Source organism: Sparus aurata, chromosome 2 (genome assembly GCF_900880675.1).
Source record: "Sparus aurata chromosome 2, fSpaAur1.1, whole genome shotgun sequence".
In the NCBI taxonomy this organism is placed as follows: Eukaryota; Metazoa; Chordata; class Actinopteri; order Spariformes; family Sparidae; genus Sparus; species Sparus aurata.
Genome location: NC_044188.1, coordinates 26,764,676 through 26,790,223, shown reverse-complemented (window position 1 = coordinate 26,790,223; position 25,548 = coordinate 26,764,676). Strand labels below are relative to the sequence as shown.

At 45.4% G+C, this 25,548-nt stretch overlaps 1 protein-coding gene across 1 annotated transcript; it reads left to right on the top strand.

Annotated features, from left to right (window-relative positions):
- The first annotated feature begins 1,337 nt into the window (after positions 1 to 1,337).
- LOC115572931 (myelin protein zero-like protein 2) lies at positions 1,338 to 23,846 on the top strand. The gene is made up of 5 exons (XM_030403453.1): positions 1,338 to 1,652; positions 18,639 to 18,808; positions 19,230 to 19,440; positions 20,426 to 20,600; positions 22,131 to 23,846. The coding sequence occupies exons 1-5, from the start codon at positions 1,598 to 1,600 to the stop codon at positions 22,288 to 22,290; spliced, it is 771 nt and encodes a 256-aa protein (XP_030259313.1). The 5' UTR covers positions 1,338 to 1,597; the 3' UTR covers positions 22,291 to 23,846.
- The last annotated feature ends 1,702 nt before the right edge of the window (positions 23,847 to 25,548 follow it).

Sequence of the window (25,548 nt, the reverse complement as noted above, 5' to 3'; positions counted from 1 at the left end):
TTTCCTTTTGTATGATTACTGGATGTATAAACTGTTCATAAAGGCTGCTGGCACCGGACTCTGATTGATCGTCTCACTGCTCCCTTGATAGACTGTTTCCTCAGCTCATGAGTTTATATGTGTGCAAGATGTGAAATTGGGCGGCTGTGGCTCAGCATCTTGCTATCGGAAGTTCACTGGTTCAATTCCTCTGGTCTGTATGTCAAGTTGTCTTTGGGCAAGATACTGAACCCCAAACGGCTCCTGATGTGCCGGTCGGCACCCTGCATGGCAGCCACCGCCATCAGTGCATGAATGTATGTATGAATTACTGTGCGTCGCTTTGGACAAAAAGCGTCCGCTTAAATTTCAGTGTAAAGATGCGCAGCTGAAACGTCAAACGTCTACAGAGGCGACTATAAAGGTGGTGAAAAACTTACATTTAAGGTCCACTATAGAGGTCTTTATTCACATTCTTATTCAGATTTGTGACGTTAACACAGCTGTAGAAATGCACACTTTTGACTTTTGAACAAGTTTTAAAGTCAAAGCAAGTACAGTGAACTCCTCCTGGTCTCCCTGACAGGCTGCAGACTCCACCAGGTGGTGTACATCAAAGTGCAGCTCTGCCCCCAAGTGGCACAAACCAGTAACCAGCCAGTTTCCCATCGAACCGTGTCTGCTGGTCTCCCATGAGGGGGAGATGGGTTTGTTGTTTTAGTCCAATCGGCATCAGCTTTGTAGTTTTTATGTACACTGGGTTGTTATCACACTTTTCCCCTCCTGGTAATGTGAAATTCCTCTTTAACCAACTTCACGTGATCACACTTGAGTAAGTTTTTTTTATTATTATTATTATTTAAATGTTGATTAAACCAAAGAACTCCTGGAACATGAACACAATCTGATCCATTAGATCTCATAGCGACGACATATTACACATGTCTAAACACATCTGCGCATAATGAGGTCACAGTGTCACATCTTCGACAGATTGTGCCTTCATTATCTCACTTATTCCGTCACAGCGCACACTTATCGCGCGCTGTTCAACTGTATTATCACGACACTGGACCGTAGTGAGATGATGCGCGTCTCTGCACAGCACAAAGCCGACGGACCTCTTTTTTTTTGTTGTTTTTTTGGCGCAAGAGCCTTGGTATGGCGCCGCGTATGTGTTTTACGCAGCGGCAGAACAGGTTTGGTGACTGGGAAGAATTTGCCCGGCTTTAAGGTTCATACATGCATGCATGTGTGTGTGAGAGAGAGAGAAAGAGAGAGAGAGAGAGAGAGAGAGGGAGATAAGAAGGCAGCGAGGAGAGTGGTTGACTTTGTTACTCCGCCCGGAAAAGTGGTGGGAGGGTGGGTGCCGAGATGAAATGTTTGAGGGCAGCAGCGAGTCAGGACGCGTCTTTGGAGAGACAAGGTGGAGGAGAGGACGCGCTGTGATTCCATGGTTTTTTTTTTTCGCTCTCTCTCCCCCCTCTGTTGAAAAAAAGGGATCAACACACCTGTCCGCCCGGTTTTCCAGTCACTTGTGCGTCGGCGGAGGAGTCTCGGCGAGGTTTAAGCTGACTCCCGGTCTCTTTTGGTCATCGGACAGCCTGCCGTCCATCCAATGTGCGTAAAGGGGCTCCGTTTCCTCACCGTCCTGTGTGGACTCGCAGCTTCAGGTGAGAACCCCCCCCCCCCGTGTGGTGGTGTTGTGGTGTGGTGTGTTGTGGTGGCGTGGGTGGATGAACCGAGTGTGTTGGGGGGGGACGATTTTGAGTTAACGAGCGTTATTTTGTGCGGGGGGAATCTGACAGTCAAGTGTGATTTCTCCAAATGTATGTTTTGAATTTTGATTTCTTTTTTTTTTTTTTTCTTTTTCTTAAGTCGGGCCAATTACAGTGTTTTGATGACTCTGTTTCCAATGCTAGGATTCAATAAACAGGCTCCATTTTTTAGCAATAGAACAAACGGAATGTCCTCTACAGCAGAAACCAGCCTGCGTGTTCTTGGCCACGATTGGACAAGTCGGGGTTTTCCAAAAACTTTACATCACAAGACTGTTGAAGCCACCACAGAATGGCCCTTCAGAGACGCTCCTCACAATCGACATTCAAAGTTGTAAAGAGTGAACCCTGATCCTCCTTCCCATTAGTGAAAGCTCCGCAGGGACCCCTAACCTCCATCCCTGAGCGGCCGTCGTGCGTCATCGGGAAGTGGAGAACTTGGCACGGTGGCACCGGGGAGGGTCGCTTGGAGAAGTCCTGCGAAAGCTATAAAACAGTCACAACTCCTGGTAGCGTAATCACTGTACAGGATTTACCGGCATCCAACCCGTGGCCTCATTGTGTTTTGCCTCTTTAATGTAGCCTCCACAGTTTCCTGCCTTTTTTAAAAAAAAAAAAACGCATCCGTGCTTAGAAGTGGGTCCACCTGCTTCCCGTACAAGGAGTTTCCAGGTCGGCATGTGCCGTTTGGATCATAACACGTCAGACACACACACACACACACACACACACACACGAGAAAACAAACACCAACAGGCAGCATCCGATTGTTTTGCAGCTGCTCACATCCGAACGCTCTAATTGAACGGCTTAATGGAAAACGTTTTAATATCACAAATTGGCGTATCAGTGGCAATTCACTCAGGTTGTTTAACCTTGAAGTAATCTGCGTCCATCCCACTTAAGTGGATTATATTGATCGAACGTGTCCAGTCCAGTGCCAAAGCACCATGCAGGGATTCACTATAGTGGCAAGCTGCTTATGTTTACAAGGAGCATGTGCCTGCAGATCAGTCATAACACAGTCACAGGCTGACAGAGCAGGAGGATGACTAAATATACTGTGTGGATATGGAGGCACGGATAATCAAATGACAGCGTGCGGGGATGAGGAAGAGCGTGTTGGAAGTGATTACAGCTCAGCAGCATCTTGGGTTCCTCATGCTGTAATCACTGCCACTGCCTTTGGCTCCATTGTGCTGGCAAACAAAAACGGCACGGCGTGATGAGACAAGCCAGCAGAAGTGTCTCGTCTTCATGACACGTGTGTGGCGTGAAAATTGCAATCACGCACGCGAAACAGTTCAGATTCGTTCCCCTTCCCCTCCCCATCCCCCCCTCCCCTCCTTCCCTTCAGGTGCACGCGATGACTTAAAAACGGCACATATTTACCCATCAGCCCTCCGCTGTTTTTGACATGCATTGGGCTGATCAAAGACAGTTTAGTATTCACAATGCAGACTTCCTTCCAAGAGCCCACGTGTAAAGCAGATATGTTATAGACCAAAGAGAATAATCCCCCACTCCTCCTGCCGCTCCAGACATAATCGCAGCAAGTGTTGCAGCTGTAAAAAAAAAAAAGAAGCCTTCATCGCTCTCTCAGAGATAAATGCATCCCCTCTGTGGATTCTTCTAAAGTGTGTTCTTTAAAAGCAACACAGCAAATCATGATTTGTGTCAAGATGCTTTTGGGAGCACTGTTTTTTGTTTTTTTTTTCGCTTTTCACGACGCCGGAGTGGATTCGCTTTTCCCGAGAACAGACGTGATTATTGCCAGATTTGCGAGGTGTGTTGGATGCTTTGGATTCTCTCAGAGGTGGAGGCGCAGCGCAGTCTGCTGCCAGGCCCGTCACAATGAGAGCAGAACATCTGGTCAACACACGAAACATGCACGCGGCACGTTTTCTGCGTAGTTTTCGGTTCCTTTTTTTTTGTTTTTTTTTTGGTCATGTGTCACCTCAAAATGTCACTTCTTGAAACCAGGCTCTGTGTGTGCACCCTTCACACCTCTGTTCCTCCTGAGCGTAGCACACACAAGGACTGAAAACCAGCCTGTACACCCGCCGCTGGAGAAACATCAAGGGCCCGGCGTTATCCGTTCGTCAGATTCAGACAGTTTAATCAACACAACATTTTTAGTGCGAGCCGTAAAAGTCTTAAACTAGAGAGCCCGGTTGACTTCCTGTATGGTGAGGACATGCACACATTTGTGCCCATTCTCTATTACACTCTATTGCACTCGTCTCACCCCGGAAGCTCAGCCCTGCAAAACCCGGCCTGGTTGACTTCCTGTATGGTTAGAACTGCGGAGTCTGAATTCCGTGCCGAGCCGGCACCATGTAATTGCATCGTCTTACTTATCTATTTATTTGCACTAAATTGTCCTGTACTTCTACTGTCTTCTGTTGTTGTTATGTGCAGTGTCCTTGAGTGCTTTGAAAGGCGCCTTCAAATAAAATGCATTATTATTATTATAAGATAAGATACGAATGTGTCTTTACGGATCCCCGTATAGGAGAATTTAAAAAATTTTACATATCAATGTATCTGCCACTGGCACAAATGTGCAATTCGAACGACCTAAAAACAACAGAAAATGCGGTTGACATGGGACCTTGTGGCTCCTGACTGTCTGGGAGGGGTCCTGGGGAATAATTGCCTGAAAGAGAGACACATTCTTTTAAAAAATATGAATGAACTCAAAAATAGCCAGTTGTTGGTGTCGGCGCACAGCTGTGTGGTCTGGTGCGTCTCCTCCACGGCCTCGTGCAGCTCTCTTGTTTCGAGCCGAGATGTCCAAAAAGGAAAAAGTGACGTGTGAGCAGACTTTCCTGGCCTCAATGCTGAAGTCAGATTGACACGCTCTGCCTTGTTCTTCAGTGTTCTGCACTGGAACGTTTCATCCATGCGGAGCATTGAATTCAAACACCTTTTTTTCACCCCATGTTTCTGACCGCTTGGATTCAAACCACAAGTCAAAAACACACTGAAAACAGACTAAGATAACTTTAACAATGAATATCGATTTCTCCAATCACTGCTTTTTTTTCTCCACCAGACACAGACGGCTAGAAGTCTTTGCCAGACATTTTTTTGATCCCCTGCTGCCTCTCTCTTTCTTGATTTTGCGGATCTGCCTTGATTCCTTTTGTCTTCCTCGAACACTTTCCTGCTTCTTTTAGCAGAAGGCCGAAATGCTCGTTGGCTGACGTGCGACAACCTGTCCCGACTTACAGGTTTTCAGTGACACATGCACGCACGCGGCCCGCCAGATGCTTACGCTGCTTGTTTGGGCTTCAGTTTGACTCTGTCAGTCTTTACAGTAGACGAGCAGCCACTTGTACTGTTAGTCTAACTAATGCAGCCGTATCTCCGCCACGGCTTCTCTAATCTCACCACAATAATGGGTTGGTGTAACGAGGCATTGCTGTGGTTTTTTTTCGACACAGTGCTCACTGTTGACACACCTAGGCGGATGTTTGGCCTTTGTGTCAGGTTTGTCGGGATTGCCTGGGGGCTGTGTGGAGTTGACAATGAGGCGATCACAAAGCGAGAAGAACGCACCAATCCCCAGCAGTGTGGGCTTAGGGCACATCTGCGAAGTGTTTGAGTGTGAAGGCGAGGCCCTCCCCGCGCGATGTTTAAACCGCAGGGCTGCGCTCGGCTCCAAGTGTAAACAGGGACTGTGAACACATTTCTCGCTGAATCGAAAGCATTTGTTCCTGCAGGTTCATCCGAGGCTCGAGTGTTTGCGCGCGCACACACACACACACACACACACACACGGTCAGCGATCATCTGGATGTGTGCAAACACAAGTGCTGCATGTTTGTTGGCAAGGGTTTCCCCCCCGTTGAGACTCCGCTGTCTGGCCGCTGGTTCTCAAAACTGTTTAGAGTTACGGTAAACATGTGGATCTTCCGGCTAAAGCAACTCCTCCAGTAGGCTTGCGGCATATGGAATGAATCGAGTTTTTCCACTGAATATCAGCAGTTCTTCCCATCCAGTATTTGAAACCGCTCCCTCTGGCTGGAGCCGATCCCAGCTCACATTGGGCTAGTTTCAGATAATGGATGGATGGATGGATGGATGGATGGATGGATGGCTCAGCAGTTCTTCATGAGTCATCTGATCAGAAGGAAACCCAGAATTTCATCAGCAGCTGCCGTGTGACATGTTTGCGGTTAAATGAAGAGCAGTCACGATGACAGAATTTCGGGAAGTCACTCCGTCTTAACCTCCTTTTCTTCACTTGCTGTCTGACTTCCGTCCGTCTTTTGTTATTGAAAGCACCGAACTTGCGATGAAAATGATCTCTGTATTCAAAGAGCAGCGGAGGCAGCTACTTATCCGGTTTTGCTCTGTAATTACCTCACACGGCACTCTGCAATTTAAATGACTGAGCTTGATTTGAGGAGAGAAGGTGTGGGGCAGGAGGGTGGAGCAGGTGAGGGACAGTGCGCAAGGGTTCGGTCACACTTGAATGTTACCTCCGCCGCCATTCATTTCCATTACAGCCAATGTGACTGACGTACGTAAGAGTGCTTTTCTGGTTTTTCGGTGCGAGTCCAGGCTAGCTGTGGCACACTTGGAAAGAATTACGTCACTGCTTATATACAGTAGCGTGGGGAAACAATACAAATGTGTGTAAGACGCACTTTCATGACTTCTGGGGAAACACATTTTCAAAAGAATGTTCACAATTAATTCAGCCGACGTTGAGAGAAGCAGCCTTTTAGCTCTTAATTCGGCTAAAGCTCCAAAAAGACACGGGATCCTACATCCTCCAAAATGCAGTTAAATAGGATCGCTCAATAGATTCTCCATTCCTAGAACATACTGAGAGTTTTCATCACCAAGTGTGCAACGAAGTGGCTGGCCGTGCTAGACTCAGGCCCTGTCCACACGAACATGGGTATTTCATTTTTCTTTCTTGGCGACTGGTACACATTTAAATGAAAACGGAGCTTTTGGAGGAATAAAGGCTTTCTGAAACGATGGCGCTGCCCCCCCCCTCGTTCGCTTCGTCATTAGGCCTTATCGTTGCAGCATCACTGGCCAATGTGAGCTTGCATTTGAGTTTGCACATTAACGAGATGGATGTTACATCGTTTTTATTCGGAAAGACACAAACAAACGTTCATAGCACAGAGATGGAAAATAGAGAGAAAAAAATGACTGCTGACAGCATTTTTATGAAAATAGCATTAGGTTGAATTTTGAGAAGAGCGGTCACGTTTCCCTGATTCATATAATTTTTTTGTAACTAAGCAACCAATTACAGAGCAGCCTTTACGCTCTGTTTCCACTTTAAGCGTTTTGTTATCGGAATGTTGCAGGTTCTCTTCCCCTGATCCGCATGTCAAAGTACCATCGCGCAAGCAACCTGTGTTAGAAGCTGGACTGATGAGAATAAAAATGTATCCGTTCCGTCAGAGGCATTAGGAAAGGCCTACTGTGTAGAGACTCAGTTAGTATATCAAATTAATTTAACTTCTAATCTGTAAGAGTAAAAGAAGTTTTTGTTTTCAAAAAGCTTCCCCCAGTGCCAGATGAATTACATAACTGTATACCAAACGGTAGGCTTTGCAACAAGTGAATTCTGTTTGAGTGAAATCCGTGGCGTGCCCCTCAAAGACGGCAAAGCAAAGAGCAGAGGTCTTTACCTCCTCCGCAGCGTGCTTTCTGATCTGTGTACACAGTATATTGTCAGTTGCTGACTTATTCATCTGCTCAGGAGCAGAGGTGGAAGTCACAGAGGGACTGGATTCACTCTGACTCACACCACTGCGGGCCACTTAACATACGGCCAGTCCGGCCTCGTAGTAAAATATGTGAAACTGACGCTGTCTTTTGAGGGTCGGATCCTCCCTCCAACAGAAGCCTGCGGGTGTGTTGAATCGAAGTGTATGCGTTGGATCCCCCCCCTCCCCCCCCCAGGAGTTTGTAATCCCGTGGAGAAGTTGTTGAGTCAGCTGCGGGGTGGGAGTGGAAGAGGTTTGATGGATTAAACTCTTATCCCCGCTCACCCACTACACGTTTCCTCTGGACGCCGCCGCCTGATGAATTACAATTGGCCTGGAGGAAGCAGGAGGGGGGGAAAGAGGGAGAGGAAGAAAGAGTTAGAAGAAGAAGAGATTGATGCGTGGTCTTGTGTTTACACTGACCTTTCGAGTGTATCCAAACACATTTTTGAGGTTTTTTTTCTACAGTTTGGTTACAGTTCCTGACTCTTTTGGATTACAGTCAGAATACGATCACAAAGAAATGTCTGCTTGTTCTCTCTGAAAACAAAGAGCGATTGCCCATAAATCAAGTTAATAAAAGCTTTTGAGATTTGCCGTTCCAAACTACCGGTGTCTGGTACATCTCTGGTCTATTGCAGCGTAAACTTCAGCTTTATTTGGAGTGATAGGCGCGAGCGAGGGTAGTCGGTAGTCAAAAGAAACAGTGCCACCTGCGGAAAATCAAACAGAGCGTCCGATTGTTTGATTGACTGACTGGTTGACAAGGGCTCCGTGCCAAGTGTGTGTCTGAATAAAGTGGAGGCAGGAGGAAAAGAGGCAGTACTTGGTCTGGTATGTGCAAGTGTTTACTTTAATCACACACTATGGCCCCAAGTATGTTGATGCCTGAATATCACACCTATATGTGACAGTTGCACGTGTCATTTCTAAAAAAACATGTACACAGATCTACCTGTTGAGGAGCCTTCACTCTTCTCGGCAGGCTCTCGGTGAACCGCAAAAGCGCCAGTGGGGCATATAACATCCTTTTTTCAGCCATAACACTGATCAATTCTTTTTGGAAGGTGCAGTAGCAGAGTCCACGATTGGTTCTGAGAGGTTATTCACAGCTGAACTGCAATCTGATTGTGGCTGTAGCTCAGGGGCATAGCCAGCGTCTTGTTATTGGAAGGTCGCTGGTTCGATTCTCCCTGTTGTGCATTTCAAGGAGTCCTTGGGCAAGATGCTGAACCCCAGGCTGCTGCTGATGTGCTGGTCGACACCTTGCATGACAGCCACCGCCATCAGTGTGTGAATGTTTGTGCCGTAAGTCGCTTTGGACGAAAGCGTCTGCTGAATGCAAAAGCTTGACTGCAGTAACAACGCAGCTACTCTCTTGCAGAAATAGCTGGAGTATTTCCTTCTTCAAATACCTGAAACTCTATTTATACCATGGTCTGGGGGAATACTCGATTCTGATTGGCTGCAGGGTGTCCATTAACCCCTGATATATGGACACCTACTAAGTAGTTCCAGTCAAATTGACTGTTCACCACTGTAAAATTAATGCGCTACCTGGCATATCAAATCTGAATATTATATTTCCAGCACTGAGTGCAGTCCGTCAGTCCCTCAGTGCCTTATCCTCTGAACACCACAGGTTGGCGACTGTAACACACAAGCTGCAGAAAGTTCACTTCCCCTCTAAATTTACTGATAGGCGAATAATCTCACATCCCGTTCGCTGTTCAGCTCTCTGCTTTAGGCTGCGGCCACAGTAACGTTACACACGGCCGGTCATTTGTTCGTGAAAATCTTGCTATTGATTTGGGGACAATGACATGACTGGTTAGCTAGCTAGTCTTGTTAGCTAGCATACTTTCAAATTATATTTACTGTTTGTCATCCGTGCGCAATGTTATTGACTTTGAATCTTGCTAGCATAGCGTTAGCTTGCTGGCTCATCGCTGAGCGGACTAGAATATCTCCCGTTGCCAAGTCGTATCTATGGTCCGTCCTATTTACTGGAGGAGTGAACAACGTCTCCGTTGCATAAGAATCTTACGGGAGAGTAATGATTGTTCCAGGTATTAGTCAAACCCTCAGGCGTTACCAGGGAAACAAAGTTATGGCTTGTGAAAAACTTTATATTTTGATTGTAAAACGCATGAAAATGTAAATTAATGGTCCGAATTTCTTTTCTTTGGCAAGTGACCATGGTATAAGTGGGATAATGCCCTTCGAGGTGTCCATAAACAGGAGTTAATGGACTTCGCGGAGGCAACGGGTTCTTAGGCCTCCGCGTCGTCCATTAACTCCTGTTTATGGACACCTTGTCGGGCATTATCCCTTACTTATTTAACATGACATAACGTAGATGGAGATTTTCGTTCAAGTTGTTCAAAAACAACTAAAGTGATGTCCACCTTTTGGTTGTTGGAAGGCCATCTCGATGATGAGGGATCAGCCTACAACTAGACATGGTGTCGACTAGTGGTTTTGATACCCGTCCAGTGGAATGGAATCATCAGCCACTGATGTTGGCCTGGCTTACAGTCTGCGTTCGAGCTCATCCCGATGGTGTTCCACAGGGTTGAGGTCAGGGCTCTGTGTAGGCGGGTCGAGTTCTTCTGCAACAGACGGGGTGTCCATTTCTTTATCAAACTGTCTTTGTGGCATTGCCATGTTGAAACAGGAAAAGACCTTCCCCAAGCTGTTGCTACAAGCACATTTGGACATCATGTTATGCCGTAGCGTGAATATTTCCTCTAACTGGAACTAAGGGGCCCGATCCATGAAAACAGCTCCAGAACAAATGTACAAAAAAAAAAAAAAAAAACGCATAGCTTCGGACGAATGTTTGCTTATTTTGGCACAACTGCATGTTCGTGACTGTGGACTGGAATGAGGGGAAGGGAAATGTACAGCGCAGTGTACTATACACACTTGTGTCCATTTCAGGGGTTACCTCCCATCCCACCACTCATCACTCCCTCTCCCTCAACTCTGCGTCCTCCTCCGCCTCCTCCTCCTCCTCCGCCTCCTCTGCGAAAACACTGTTACCTGAACCTGCTATTCCCAGCCCTCAGCCCGGCCCCGCATGAAAGATAGGCCTTGTTTAAAAAAGAAAACTAACCTGGGCTTGTGAAACCTCTCACAAAGAGTAGAAGAGGGCTCTTTGAAATCCACTGAGGTCCTTGTGTGTTTGGTCCCGTCCTAAGTGTTTCCTCCAAAACCGGTGCAACAGAGAATCGGGTTTCCTCCGGTGGTCCCTTTGTCTCGGAGCCATAATGAAGAGAGGAAAGGCACAAACACACACCGTCTAGGAAATAATGTAATGGAACCAATTTCCTGATTCAGAGAGTCGTGCCAGCTGCTTGATTTCTCCTGCAGCGTTTCCTCCTCTCTCGTAAAGTGCGAGAAGGCTTTACATCTTCAGGGCAAATGGAAGGACCAGGTCCACAGAGTGCAGCGTTAAAGGAAACACCTCTTAAACAGGGATCGGTTCCGTTTGGCATCCCTGTGGTTTTTTCCAGATGCTGTCTGATCATGGAAATCATCATATTACAAAACCCTATCCAAAAAACAAGAGCTGCGTTTCCCTCCGCTTTCGCTTTGCCGCTTCTAAATCTACATATGTATGCGCAACTGCATCAAAACAGGCCCTCAAGGCGACACGAAAACTTTGACGAAGACTTTTCGATTGTGCAATAAGGCAGACATTCTGCTCGCTCCGTGGATTGTTTTTCCGAGCTATTCAAAGAAAAAAAATACTTAGAATACCAGGGGATGTTTGCTCGGCAGTTATGACTCAAGTTCAATATACCGAGCATGCCTCTCAGCAGTGTGAAAAACGCCCCAGACAGGCCTGAAAACAAAAAGCGATTTGGGAAAAGGTATCTGGGAATAATTAAATCGGATGAGACGGTTTTCTGTTCGTTTGCCTGTGAGCTAAATTAATTTCTGAAGAGATTCAAAGCGTTTTAGTGCAGTGCGGCGTAGAGTCGGGTCGCGGTCCACGAGAGGAGAGACACTTTCCTCATTCGCAACATATTAGAGGATTGTAGTTCAGCCTTGACAATTGGACGTATTGCTACACCACCTACCTGAACAGCAATTTTCCACACACGGCTCATAACTGTAACTTCTGTAAAGTGAACCACATACATTTATAAAAGGATATTACATCGAGGGGTTCTGGAAAAACTGACTGACTAAAGTCTACTTTGTCTGAATTAAAGGACTGTTTCACAGCCGACAATGAATTTCATGTGACAAATCCACCAGTGTAAACTGTAGCCTTTACGTATCTTGCGAGGATGCAAACTTGACAGATTCAGACTAGTCCTGCTTTAATACTCTAATTCACCCTGCGATCACAGGAAAAGTCCGATCTGTTACCTTTGTCGGCACCAATGTTTGGCTCAAATTATCTTCTGATGTGAGGGATTCACAGATGCAGCCTTAAAACCGTCTGAGGCGCTTGCAGACTCAGTGGAGGCCCGCTCATTTCGAACAGGTTTGATACTGCGGATCAAAATCTGGATGATTAGCCCACGTCACCGCCTTCAGTGGGATCACAAGCCCATGTGAGAGACCGGTCTACAATGAGACCGAGGTGAATGAGAGCGCTTCTGTATATGAGAATGAATAAGAGGATTTATTCGCAACAGAGCAGATGGTTTATTGTAATCGGACCAACGCCGTTCTACATGGCAGGGACAATATTGTTTTTGAATTAGCTATCTGAATGCTGGCTTTGTCCCGGAGCGGCCAACAGGCGCCTCTGAGCAACAGTAAACACTCCGGCCCTTGAGGCTAACATTGGCTAGCATGCTCAGACGGATTCAAACTGTCGACAGTACCTTCTAAACAGGACGTGTGGGCCGAATCTTCCCAGCCATTTCCTCTTCCAGATCGTGTAGCCTTCTAAAATCTAACTGAAAAGCATTAACACAAGTTTCGGCGACATGTTAGTCTCCATTTTGTTTACGTCTGTCAATCAACAACTTTCACAACAGTGAAAATGTACGCGAATCGGATGAACCACTATTATAAGGAGCTAACTATATCCTACAACCTTAATCTACAGCAAGTGTAAAATAGCAACTGAGTAATGAAACCCAAGTACAACATATGATAATACAGAGATGCCCTATCAATGGAGAGATTACTTTGTAACAAGACAACAAACTTGCTAACTGTGATAAATTAGTAGCTTAGAAAGTTATCTAACTAACTAAGAGTGCAACAAAACATGCTCCTCCTCATCTTCCAACTTATCCCATCTTTCCTAATTGGCCACCATTGTTTTACCAAGGCCTTCACACCCACTGAGGATGTAAGATTTAAAGCACCATTATGTGACTGTTGTGTTTTATGTTTCACCTCAAAATAACAACTTCTAATAACGAATAACTTACTTAATAACTAAGTAACTAATTGTTACTGACCTGACATTCGTGTTTACGACGGTGGTGTTGCACTCAGAAACTGTGGGGGGCACCAAGTCACACAAATTGGCAGTTTCTACATGATTTAGTTGTGACTCACTGCCTACACTGGAACACTGGAACTATTTCAGTTGGCACAGCTCTTAAAATGTTAGTAATGGGTAGACTCTTCACCTGAGTCAGAAAATTACGTTCAAACTAGGCTATGTTTGAACTGGTTGAACCCAGTGCAAACAGTCAAGTCTAATGCTGCAAACACACTTTTTAGCTGAGTGACCTCTGCCTGCCCTTTCCTCTGCACTGATACATCATATACTACAGTATATCCTGGCAATGTGAGACTAAATACATAGTGGAGGTCACACTCTGACACTGGGTGAAATATTATACGAGCAGGTCAAACACTACTTGGTGTTTTTTTGGACTCTGTGGAGGTTTTTTTTTTTTTTTTTTAATACAATCTTGGGACGGCAGCCAAGCCAAGCAAAGCTAATCACACTTGAGTGGGCTTGGTTTGATTATTTTGCAGCAGATGAAAGTGTTTGTCCTCTTTGGGCTTCAGACGGGGCCAGAGGACCGGCGTAGTTTGTAACAGGTAGTGTTGACAGGTAGAATAAAGTGCATTAAAGGTTCTGCAAGTTCACTTCATTATGATATATTGGACATATTGACAGATACGGTGGCCTAATGCCAGCGCCGCTACATTTAATGGAGAATGTGTGTGTGTGCCAAAAGCGAGCCCCCCCTGAGAGACGCCCAACCCGACACACACGCACACACACACACACACGCAGACGCATGCGTAACAAAGGAGGATGATATTTTACGATAACTCTTCCTGTTGCTGTGTGTGTTCATAAATAGAAACATCTGCAGTATACATTGACAAATACACACGATCACACACGCTGTCTCCGTGAGGTCGCGTGAGATAAAGCACTGACCCTCGGTGAAATCCTATGTCTTTTAGTGTTGCCACAGTGGGTTTTAAGTTCAAGCAATCGGGCAGTAAAGTGTTGGCAGCACGTCTCACACAAAGACTCTAATTTAGCATTTTTAATTACCAGTGAAGTGCATTAGATCACCTCCACACGTCTCATGGCATTTCATGACTTTAATGAGGGAAAAAGGGGAGCAGAGGCCTGAATATGAAAGCTGACATTTCTTTTCCGCCTTTATATTACCTCAAATTAGATTTTGGTTTTCTTTTCCTCTCGTTCTGACTTGACAGTACTCTTATACTCAGCATACAGACACACCTGACACGAGAGGCATTTAACAGCCACCGAATACTTTGAGTGAATACCATCTACTCCTATAGCATGATTATGAACCTGCAAGATTTTCTTTGGATGAAATGTGCAGTCAGGGAGTTAAACCTCTAATTGCTTTGTCCTGCGTGAGCTGTTCTGCAGACTGTGCAATATAGCTGCGTGCCGGACGACGTTTGCAACATAATTAGGACAAATCTCTTTATTTTCTCCGCCCCTCCGACGTAGGGTACATAACGCCATCCTAATAGGCCATGAAAGCTCTCCCTCTCAGTCTCTGGACGCTGGGTGTGGTCGCACAGGCTGGGCAGGATGTTCAGACATAAACAAGTGAGCGACCCAGACCGGGCAGAGGCGTGCCGGAGTGGAAGAATGGACACACAAACCGCCACGCAAACAAACAGTTCATCTTATCACCTCCTTGCAGACTGCAATTATGCAGGAGAATGCATTTTTCCATCGCGGTGTTATCCCCTCCACACATCGCTCGGCCTTTCATCTGCTCCATCATCTTGCTCTTGCTCGTCACTCTCCCATTTCTGCTTGTTTATCTCCCCCCTCTAAATGAGTTCAATTCTGCGCCTCCTAATGTCCTCAATCATGTAATGGCATGCATCCTCCTCAGGAATTAGTGACTGCTAATGGCCGCTTAAATAGCGATCATGTACTTTTCGCCGTGGGGACAAATTAGTACTGTAATTGGAGCGCCGTACATAGCCCTAACTGTTCAGTCATTCTGTTGATATCCATTTTGCCGTCAAAAAGGGCCTAATTAACCTTAATTCTTAATCAGCTCAGCCCGCGTCAAAAGGGCGACGTAGTTGAAAGCGCTTCCCTTTTTTTGGTTGTTGAAAGGAGATTAGCGACGCTTGTTTAAATTCACGTACTGCAAACAGATTGGTTAAAGGAGGAAATTTGAAATGAGGTCTTATGGCCTGGAGGACCTGCTTTCTCTCTTGATGCATTAAGCATGATGAATCATTTTCTGCGTGAGCTTTTAAACAATTTGGTGGAGGGGGAGAGCGCTATATTGCTCTGCTAATCCTCCATGTGCACTACGCTCCCTGAAATAGAGGGGGGTTTAACTTTCGATACTGATTTGATGAGTAATGAGTAATGTTATTACTGGGATTTACCACTTACCATGTAGCATCTAGCTATGAGGATGCACCACAGCAGTGCTTTGGGCTAAATGCGAATGTGACCGTCATAGCTGCAACTATTGAATATTATCATTGGCGATCTGTTCATCATTTATTTTTTGATTAATTAATAAGTTATTTTATCTTAAATGTGAGCACATTTTGTGTTTCTCAAAGCCCGAGAAGATGTCCTCAAATGTTGTGTTTTGTCTACAGTGCAAAGATATTGAGTTTACTGTCATAGGGGAATAAAGAAACCACAAAATATGAAGCCACAAAACATTGATATTTAAAGGTCCAATTTGTAAGAAAGTTCATAGCTGAGTTTCATTCCCAGCTCGTCAAATGCTGACACTTTTGGCTGGTAGGTCGGGCTGGCAACCAACTCAAAGTGTCAGTATTTGACAGGTCGGACCTTAAAGGCAGACTTTTTTTTAACCATTTTTCCTCTCTACAAATTACTCAAACCAATTGACCAATCACCAAAACAGTTGCCGATTAGTTTAATAGTTGGCAACTGATCGATTGATCACTGCAGCTCTTGCCTCCATGACAAGGTGCCCACAAAAACAACGTTAATAAATGGATGTTTGCAGGTATAAATACATCCGCATCAGTTTGCTGGGTTGGTTGGTTTGTCAGCGTACACAGAGTACACCGAGAGTGTTGGTGAGACCAGACACTTTCTTTAACGTTGCAGGACAGGGTGCTTTTCAACACTTTTTCGTTAATTTCTCAGGAAATGACGCACGGATCTTGATGGAAAAAATCCAGCATTGCCGTTCCAAGCTATGTGAAGGCCAGACAGAGAGAACAATATGTTTTAGCTGAAATGAGGCACTTGGTGCTTGTCAAAGGGAGTGGCAGTCACTCCTGTGACACTGGCAGTTGAATATACAACCCATTCAGCTCCCCCTCTTTTTCTTTGTTAACCTTCACAGTGAATATGGAATATGAGACAATTAACTGGTGGCTCGGACGCTCTGGAGATTTTACACAGACACACACAAAGACGCGCAGGCGCACACACACCTGCAGTTGAGCAAAGGAGGGAGCCATTACTGGCTGTTCTGATCCAGCCAGCACTGATGTTATCTGCCTAATGAATATCCTAAACACAGGCGGTTTAATCCACTAACTTCAGTGTTTCCACTGCCAGGTCGATGAGGAAGAGAGAGAAAGGTTACAGAGGAGGCTTGTTCCATTTGAAGTCCATCCATCAAACCATTATTATCCTATAGTAGAAAAGGACAAACGTCTTATTTTTCTCTACACAAGCAGAAATATCTGCCGGTGGGGTAAGATTTGTTGCATCGCAACCGATTTGTCTTAACATCTTTCTTGACTTATTCACCAAGTTGTCGATGTAAGCTGCGGCGCCCGCCTTATTTACAAGGCAATGATGCAGAAAAACGGCCAAACAAGCTTAAACAGCAATCCGAACTGCGACGACATGTGTTTTTTTCCTTCAATAAAAATACATTTTTTTAAGGTCTGGAAAGAGGAGCCAATGATTTGCAAAAATATGGACGTGCCTCGCGGTGTGTAGCAGCCTGGCCTGTGCAGCTCAGTCCTCCCAGATTTCATCGGGCTCATTTAAAACACATTAGGCTGTTAGAGCACTGTCAGGGCCCGGTGATGAGAGAGAAGCCTGTCTGTTAAATGCTGTGTGGGGGCCGTCTGGTCGCCGCACTCTCTCATCCCAGCCCGCAGGAAACGCTCTCCAGCCTGATAAGGAACAGAACGCGCTGCTTGAGGAGCCAAGCCCCTGCTGACATTTTCCCATCTCGCTGCGGCCTTAATGCCCACCGTATTCATAATGGCTCAATTTGCCTTTCGTGGACTTTTCTTACTTCTTCGCCGGGAGCCTTATACTACCATTGGACGTAGGGGCACACCCACCTCGAGTCACTTAACCTACATTCGAAATAGTGGAACAGTTGATTAATTTGAGGGTTAAATATCCTTTGAAATCTTTATGATATAATTCATACCCATTACCGTGGAACTGCTGCAAGGATCGTGCAATCTTTTTTTGATTATCGACAGCGAGGTGTTCCATCTCATCCATTTCGCCGCAGACTAACAGAGTATCACCGATGCTAACTGAATGCATCGACAAAAGCTGGTTGTCTAATATTTATAACTGGTGATCCCTCGAGCCGCAGTCATCCGTCAAACTGAAGCGTCTCTGACAGTCGGAGCTCTTATCAAGTGTTTGTTCTGCTGCCTCCTCATATGTGTGAGTGGGCTAATGACGTTAGGACAAGTCTACCTCGAGCTCGCCGTGGCTGCTAGCTCTGCTAGACAGTCTGCCGCGTGCTTGGGAATTGACTTTAATAAGTCGAGACGTGGCTCCTGATATTATTAGGATATATAGAGCCCTCTCTATAAATAGCACGGGTGATTTGGACTAGACAGCCTGCACATAAACTTCCACGGGGACTCATGCACACAATACACGCGCAGCTTTAGAATGAGGCTGGATCGACTTCGATAAGCAGGACTGACGTGGGCGGGAGGGGGGGGGGGGAGACGTGATTGGCCGGTTCCTGATTAAATGTTGACGGGCTGCCAGACAGAAACTCAGCATTAAACATGTCTGTGTGTGGGACATGTACTGCATGCGTGTGTGTCTGTGCAGTGTGTGTCAGCGCTAACTCCATCCCGGGGAGCGCCATCCATCATCGCGTGGAAGAACCAAATCGTTGCCAATATCCCCCTCCGCTCCTCCAGTCCATTCATTTTCCAATCTAATAGGTCTACCAAGTACAGTAGAGATTGATATAGTCCATATCCGTAAAATATAGAGCAGACTGTCCATTTCAGCCCTGTCTGAGCTGCAGTGGGGGAGCTAAAGTGGCTATCATTCATTAAATGTCACCGATTTGGCCCCCTGATCTGGAATCAGCTTGGACTTTCACGGGTGGAATTAAACAGATGTTTGAGCTTGCTTTGCCGATCGCAGATCTAATCTTGTACATTCGGCATATGGACCGGTATGTGGGATTTCAGTGTGTATTTCACACAGCTAGAGTGACAACTTGGAGTTAGTGATTTTTCTTGCAGCAGCACTGCGTGGGCAGAGGCAGGGTCGCCGGGTACACCGCGTGCGCTCGCCAGGCAGGAATTTACTGATGAGGGGGAATTCATATGGCGCGTGTTGTGTCGCATTTTTGTATATGAATATGTATTTTTCTCTCGCCAACCATCACGTCTATGATTAGATCTGCTCTGTGCGCCCCGCATTCCGCTTTTTGAAGTAAACTCTGCTGTCTGCTTGTTGCAGGCATGCTGCAGGTGAGCGGGATGCGTATATATACACATGGTAATGTGGAGGCAGTCAACGGGACGGATGTTCGCCTGAAGTGCACATTCGAGAGTTCCGCTCCTATCAACCCCAGCTCAGTCGTCATCTCCTGGAGCTTCAGACCCCTCAAGCCAGGCCGAGAAGAGTCGGTGAGTATGTGTGTGTGTGTGTGTGTGTGTGTGCGTGTGTGTGTGTGTGTGTGTTTGTGTGTCTGTGTTTTCATGGAAATGAGATCAAACCTTAAACCTCCCTCATTGTGTCAGGGAGCATCCACCCCCTCAGCCAACCGAGAGAGGAGTCGGTGAGTCATCGTCAGGCTCCCTGCAGAGCGTCCAAGACAGCCTTTGTGTCTTATGTGTGAGTGTGAGTGTGTGTGTGTGTGTGTGTGTGTGTGTGTGTGTGTGTGTGCAGTTTGAGAATAGAAAGAAAAAGAAGCAGCAGGTCTGGGTTTGTGTCTTGTCTTTATTTTTCGCTGAGAGAATGAAATTGCTTCCTTCCCCAGACTCAGTTTGGTATGACTTTCTGTCTGGAGTAATCCAACCAGATCTACCCATCTAATTCCTTTCTTAGGTGTTCCACTACCAGCAGAAACCATACCCCCCTGTCGATGGCATTTTCAGAAAGCGCGTCAGTTGGGCCGGCGATATCATGGGCCGCGACGCCTCCATCATACTTCAACAGGTGAAGTTCACCTACAACGGCACTTACATCTGCCAGGTCAAGAATCCGCCGGACGTTCACGGCGCGGTTGGGGAGATTCGACTCCGCGTGGTCACCACAGGTCTGCAGTGTCATTTTCAGATAAAAAGTTTTTCTTCAAATATGATCATGTTTTTCATCTGTATCTCAGAAAAAAAAAAAAATGCTTTTCAGAAGTCCTTTTCAAAACACTAGCTGAAAAGCCAAGTAAATAAAGCAAAGGAACATGTATTCAGAGAGAGCGTCGCAAGAAACTTCTCTCCGTTGGATTCAAACGAAGTCTCGATTATAGACTGGATGTTTTTTCATGTGATGGGGTGTGAAATTATACTATATCACTAAGTTTACACAGAAAGGCTGCAAATGTTCAACCCATATTGAATTTTTGAAATGTCAATGGGAATATTCAAATTAGTCTTTAAATAGCTGCGACTGCACAGGCAGAGCTCACGCTATGAAATTAAAAAGACAGGCTATGACATGTATCAATTGGATATCATACTGTAGCTTTCTGTGAGACAAAGATCTTTACCACAGGCAGCAGAGGTGCTCCTCCCCCTTTTGTCCACGGGGGCTGCCAGAATCAACCAAAAACAAATGTTCCTTGAAGCAACTGTAAACACACAACATGTCAACAAGATGAAGAGCCTAAATGCTAGTTTCAGCATGTTAACATGCTCTGAATGTTAATGGTAACATGCTTGGGCTCGGCAGGTATGGAGCTTACCAGCTTCACCATCTTAGATTAGCGTGTTAGCATGCACTTAACATAAAGTGCTGGTGAGCAAACAAATTGAGATTTTGACCCAATCTTGGTGTCACAGGTAATTAAAAGTAGGATGCATCCTCTGGGGACCATTTAGATTGTAAAAAAATCATATGGCAGCACATTTAATTTCCCTCATAACCACATATTTAAACCTCGTGGTGGTGTCTAAAATGAAAATATGCTTTTGCACTAATAACAGCTTACAGCAGACACATGAATGCACAATGAAATGGCTCTCAGCAGTGAGGGCTTATTGCTTTATAGAGCAAGCTCACTCGTGTCTTCTTCTCACCAACAGCCTCTTTCTCCGAGCTTCTCTATCTGGCGTTTGCCGTCCTGGGCGGCATACTCGTCGTGGTCTTCCTCCTAGTCGTCATTTGGTCGTGCAGGCGCTGCAAGAAGAGGAGACAGGGACAGCTGGAGGAGAACGTGGAGGCGGCTCCCCGCAAAGAAAGAAAAGACCCCACTGCGTGGTAAGACCAAGAGACAGACAGAGGGAGAGGAAGAGGGGGATAGAGAGAGGAACAGAAGAATCACGCACTTCCTCTCTCGCTCTCCGTCTGACTCTGGGGATCGGGGCATGCGGCGCTCCCCTCTTGGGGCCTGGGGCTTTCTTTCCTACTGGACACTTCACTTCCACCTTCCCCTTCAACCACAGTCTTTGGATCCCAGATGTGGACCAGTTTGATGGGCAGCTGTTACTAACCCGAGATAAATTAAGAATGTACCTTTGTGTAGAACGCTGTTACAGAACATTAGACAGGCTGCTGTGTATCTTTTATATCACCATGTGCCTTTCATTTCTGGAGAGAAACAACTGTGTTATCAGTTCATCTTTTCCCGTTCAGCTAAATGGGCTTCCAAACACATTTCCTGTTTAGAGTAAATGTTTTGATGATGTAGTCGTAGAACAATGGTGTATTCGTGCTGTTTACTTCCTTACTAATACATGTCATACCCCAACAGTACAAATCACGTGTTGGAGATATTATTTCAGCTAACAATAGAAGCTGTGGAACAATGAGCGAGCAGTTTCAAAGCTTCCATTGAAATTTCGTTTTTAATTACCTGATGATGTGACACAGAACTTTCACTCGGTGGCGTATGTACCATCTGACTGACCCACTTCACTGTGCTGCACCTGAATCCACGCGGAGGACGCTGGTGCACATTTTCTATTTTGTTTCACTACTGAAGTTACATTGCTGTGTTTTTCTGAGATTCCGTGGTGTTGTTATCCTGACGCTGAGACTCCTGCAGAAATGATCAAGGTGCTATCAAATATTCAAATTCTGACGGAGCGCACTTGTTGGAAACAGACATTCCATGCAGTACTTTTGGAAACATTTCTCCAGCACGCAGACGCAATATCAATCCAAAAGTGGCACTTTTAAAAAAAAATTTTTTACCAGTACGCTCTGCGATTGTCTGTTTTGAACAATGAGCTGTTTTGTCAAAAGCATCTTCTCTCTGGGCGCGTGGGACTTCTTTGTTTCTCTCCTGGGTTTTCAGATCTCTGTAATAGGCGCTATAATGGTTGTTGTCAAAACTGTGTTGTGATAACTGACTGTGTGTACCAGGCTTTAAACGCCAGGCCTCTCAAGGAAATGTCGAGAACTTTGATGTCATCTCGGTCGATCAGATGTAGCCAGACTTCAAACTGAGTCTCCCATTGAAAAGCTTGGCGAAGGAAGGAAATTCTTTACCCCAATCGGATGCAGACATGCAACCGTAGATTCTGATTCGACTGTAGCTCTCATTTTGGGACGACTTAACCCTGAGTGACGCTAACCCTTTGTCCCTGCTGCTGTGTTTGTGTTGTCTGCTCGTCCTTCCCCTGTCCCCATTGTGTGTGACTTATGCACATGCATGTACATTAATAATTAATGAACGTGTCATGCATGAATTCATACCCTGGTGTGTGTGTGTGTGCCACGTTGTTCTCACCTCCCCCTGTTGCATGTCTCCCTGTCCCCCCTGTGTGTGCAATGTGTGTGTCTCAGCCACCCGTCGAGGGCCGTCCACCTCTACCTATCAGAGACCTCCATAGAGATTGACAGTTCAGACGGCATGATCTCAGAGGCCAGCACCAAAGACCCGAGCTCCTCGGAGGACGAGGGCCCGAGCTCGGACGACGACGACGGGGGCGATGACTCTGACTGAGTGGGTGGGGACAGACAGAGTGACCGAAACGCTGACGTGAGGCCAGCCAGGAAGCCTGCTGGAAGGATGCCCAGGTGGCACCCATGGATTAGTGGTGACTAGATGAAGAGAGCGCCGCTGTGGCTGCTGCGTCGAAAAAATGAGCACACTGTTCAAGATCGGAAGGAAAAAGGGAAGAAAGCTTGAAAGATGAAAGTTTAGAGATTGCTTTTTATTTATTAGAGACAAAGCTTTTGAGGAGCAAAAGGATATAGTATAGTTTTGAGAAATTCATAGGAGGAAAGGATTGCTAGATCTTACTTCAGGAGTGAGAGGCACTGTTATCCAGAAGCTGGCCTGCCTACTGTCAACAAGGGAAAAAGGATTCATTCTTGTTCAGTGTTCTGTTGTTTAAGACATGGATCTTATTAAATGTGGGAGGTCAATACCACAATCAGCGACTACATGCAACTGAAAGTAGTCAGAATGAGGAAGTTGTTTGCTGCCATCACGAGCCATATTAAAGGTTCCATATTGGGGAAAGTGAGGATTCAGCAAAGCGGGTCTTGGTGCCACATACAGTAACTACTGTGAAAGTATTAAGAGAATTGCACACAGCTCGTGTTCAAGAACTGTGCCTTCAAAAGAGCCGTCCTGACTGCATAAAGGTTGTGATGTCACAACTACACAGTCACCGCCCTCAGCTGATGCAGAAACACAGTGGGCGGCGCTTACTCAGGCCTGTGAGAGCTGACCATTCAGAGCAGACTGGGATTTTTGGGAGGCTGGCCTTAAAGAGACAGAAGCTAGAGACAGAACAGTGCTGCACCAGTGGATGGAATTGGAAAAATAATGTGTTTTGAACATTAAGGCATGTGATTATCTAGCTGACATCTAAAAAAAAAAAAGTATGAACGGGAAATGAGCATCATATGGGACCTTTAAAACTATTATAATTTTGAGGGTGCCTTACTTTTGGAAGAAATTCTATGGGTACATTGATTGACAAATTCAAGTAGAATCTAAAGGATCATCTTTTATGTTTCAGTTTTGTAATTCAAAGTAATTGGGGACAACGTGAGTCTTGAATTTGAGTTACCCATACCATTACCATCACGTTACCCGCAAGGGGCAGAACACGCCACTCCTCCACCTGCAGGGCTGCAATTGATTACATCAGAAAAGCATAAATGTCGTGCTGATGTCATAAAGTGTGGAGGCCAAATACTCGATCACTTAGCAAGAAACTGCATGCCCGTACCTGTGCTGCCTGTTGTGTGGGAGCGCACAGTGAGATCTGAAAACCCTTTGAAGGCAAAACGTCCTTGAGAGCCTTTTATCTCCACGTGTCTCTGAATGCATCACGTCTACTAACAAATTATTGTTCATACCCGTCTTTCTTCTTTTTTGTGATCGGATTTTCTACCTGTGATGTAATACTGAGAAATATGATTATAGATTTTTATTTTTTTTTTTCTATTTTTTTAAGTAGATACTGCCAGAAGTATTTTACCATGTTGTTTAAAATGTCACTGTGTGTATTTGTTATAGAGCTTTTATATATATATATATATATATATAAAAAAAGATGTTCTAATAAAAATGTAACCTTTTACCACTCTGTGTCACGTGTATTTCGCCACACATAGGAGATCTGGGCAGACACTGATTGGCCCGTGAAGCAAATAATCACACACGACTTGGCGAGATTTGATAGACCTTATCTATTATGTAAGAGAGGAATCTTGTTATCTGCCATTTATTATGCATCATTATCTTTAATGCACTACCTCCAGTTGTGTGCTTATGGTGTATCTGTCTGCAGAGCTCTTCACTTGTTTACCTGTGAGCATTGCTGCAGTGAATCGTTTAATCTGCTGCAGGTCCAGTGTGTTTACGCCTCCCTCTGACTTCAATCTGCGTTTGCTTGTTTGTTGGATGAGGCTGTTCATGACTACGAATATCTTACTCTATATGTTTGTGTCTGTGTGTGTGTTTGGGCCAATTTGTGCGCATTGATCAAAGTCTATCCCTGTGGGGATTGGCTTTAGTTACTGACTGACAGACCTCAAGCGTGTCCCTGTGTGTGTGTGTGTGTGTGAGAGTGTGAGTGTGTTGCTCTGGAGCAGAGCGTGGTTGACTAACACTTAAAAAGAGGGTCGGGCAGGGTGGGAGACAGTGTGTTTATCTTCGCTAAATAATTACATTTTGTTGAGGAGAAAGGCCACCATGTTGAACTGATAAAACAACAGTGGAGTCTCCAGATAATCTCGTTTGTATCACCAAAGCTTCTGTTAATTACTCTCGCAGAGCTCAGACATTGGCCTAGAAATCATTCTGCCACTTCAGCGATCAACTGTGGGTTCGGAAGTGAACATGTTCGGATTTTATAAGGACATTACTAGTGCTTGTAAATGTTAATGTTATGTAATGCAGTGAGACACTTTTTGTAGATGTAATGTGACAGATTTTCTTAGTGCAGCCTATTTTTGCAGTGATCATAAAAAAAGCACATATGCCATTTTTTCTGCAGTGGCAGCATCCTGAATAGAGCAGAGTGCAATGCAACACACTGAGCACTTTGGATCTTGAGCGTAGAATATGACTGTTTGCCTGACTGTTACCATGCTATCATCACTGCCATCGCTCTTGAACAAAACGCCATCGGCGTGCAGCAAGTTCGCGCCCGTTATCTGGTGGTTGCCAAAAGTCGTTATGTAGGAAGGTACGCTGAGGATGAGAAAGGAAAATCTCAGACAGATACTGGCTGCTGTTCACAACCAATCCTTCTCCTCCTGACGATGGTTTTGGGACTTCATCAAATAGAAAAAGAACGTACTGAATCTTGAACATCTCTGAGTCCAGTTTTTTTGTGTCAACATCTGTTTGTGTCTACAGGATCATAGCAATAATGTAATGTGAGCCAGATATATGGGAGAGGTGTGCTCAACCATTCCTTGTCCATGACTCATTTGATAACCAGTTCTCTACCACAATATGTACACTATTGCAACACACATAACTCATTCCTGTAACGAGTATGTGGGCTTTGTTTGATAAAGGAAGGGGAACATTGTGTGGCAATGTGTCTTGACCAGAAAGGAAATAAGGCCTTTGTTTCTCCCCTGCTTTGTTTCTGTCTTGCTTCGTCGTTCTCTCTCTTCAGTCTGCATTCCACACCTCAGGATGGGTTGTACCTGGCGCAGTCATGTTGAGAGGCACTAAATTCCTTCACAAGCACTCTCTCGTGTGGGCACACACATACATACACACACACAC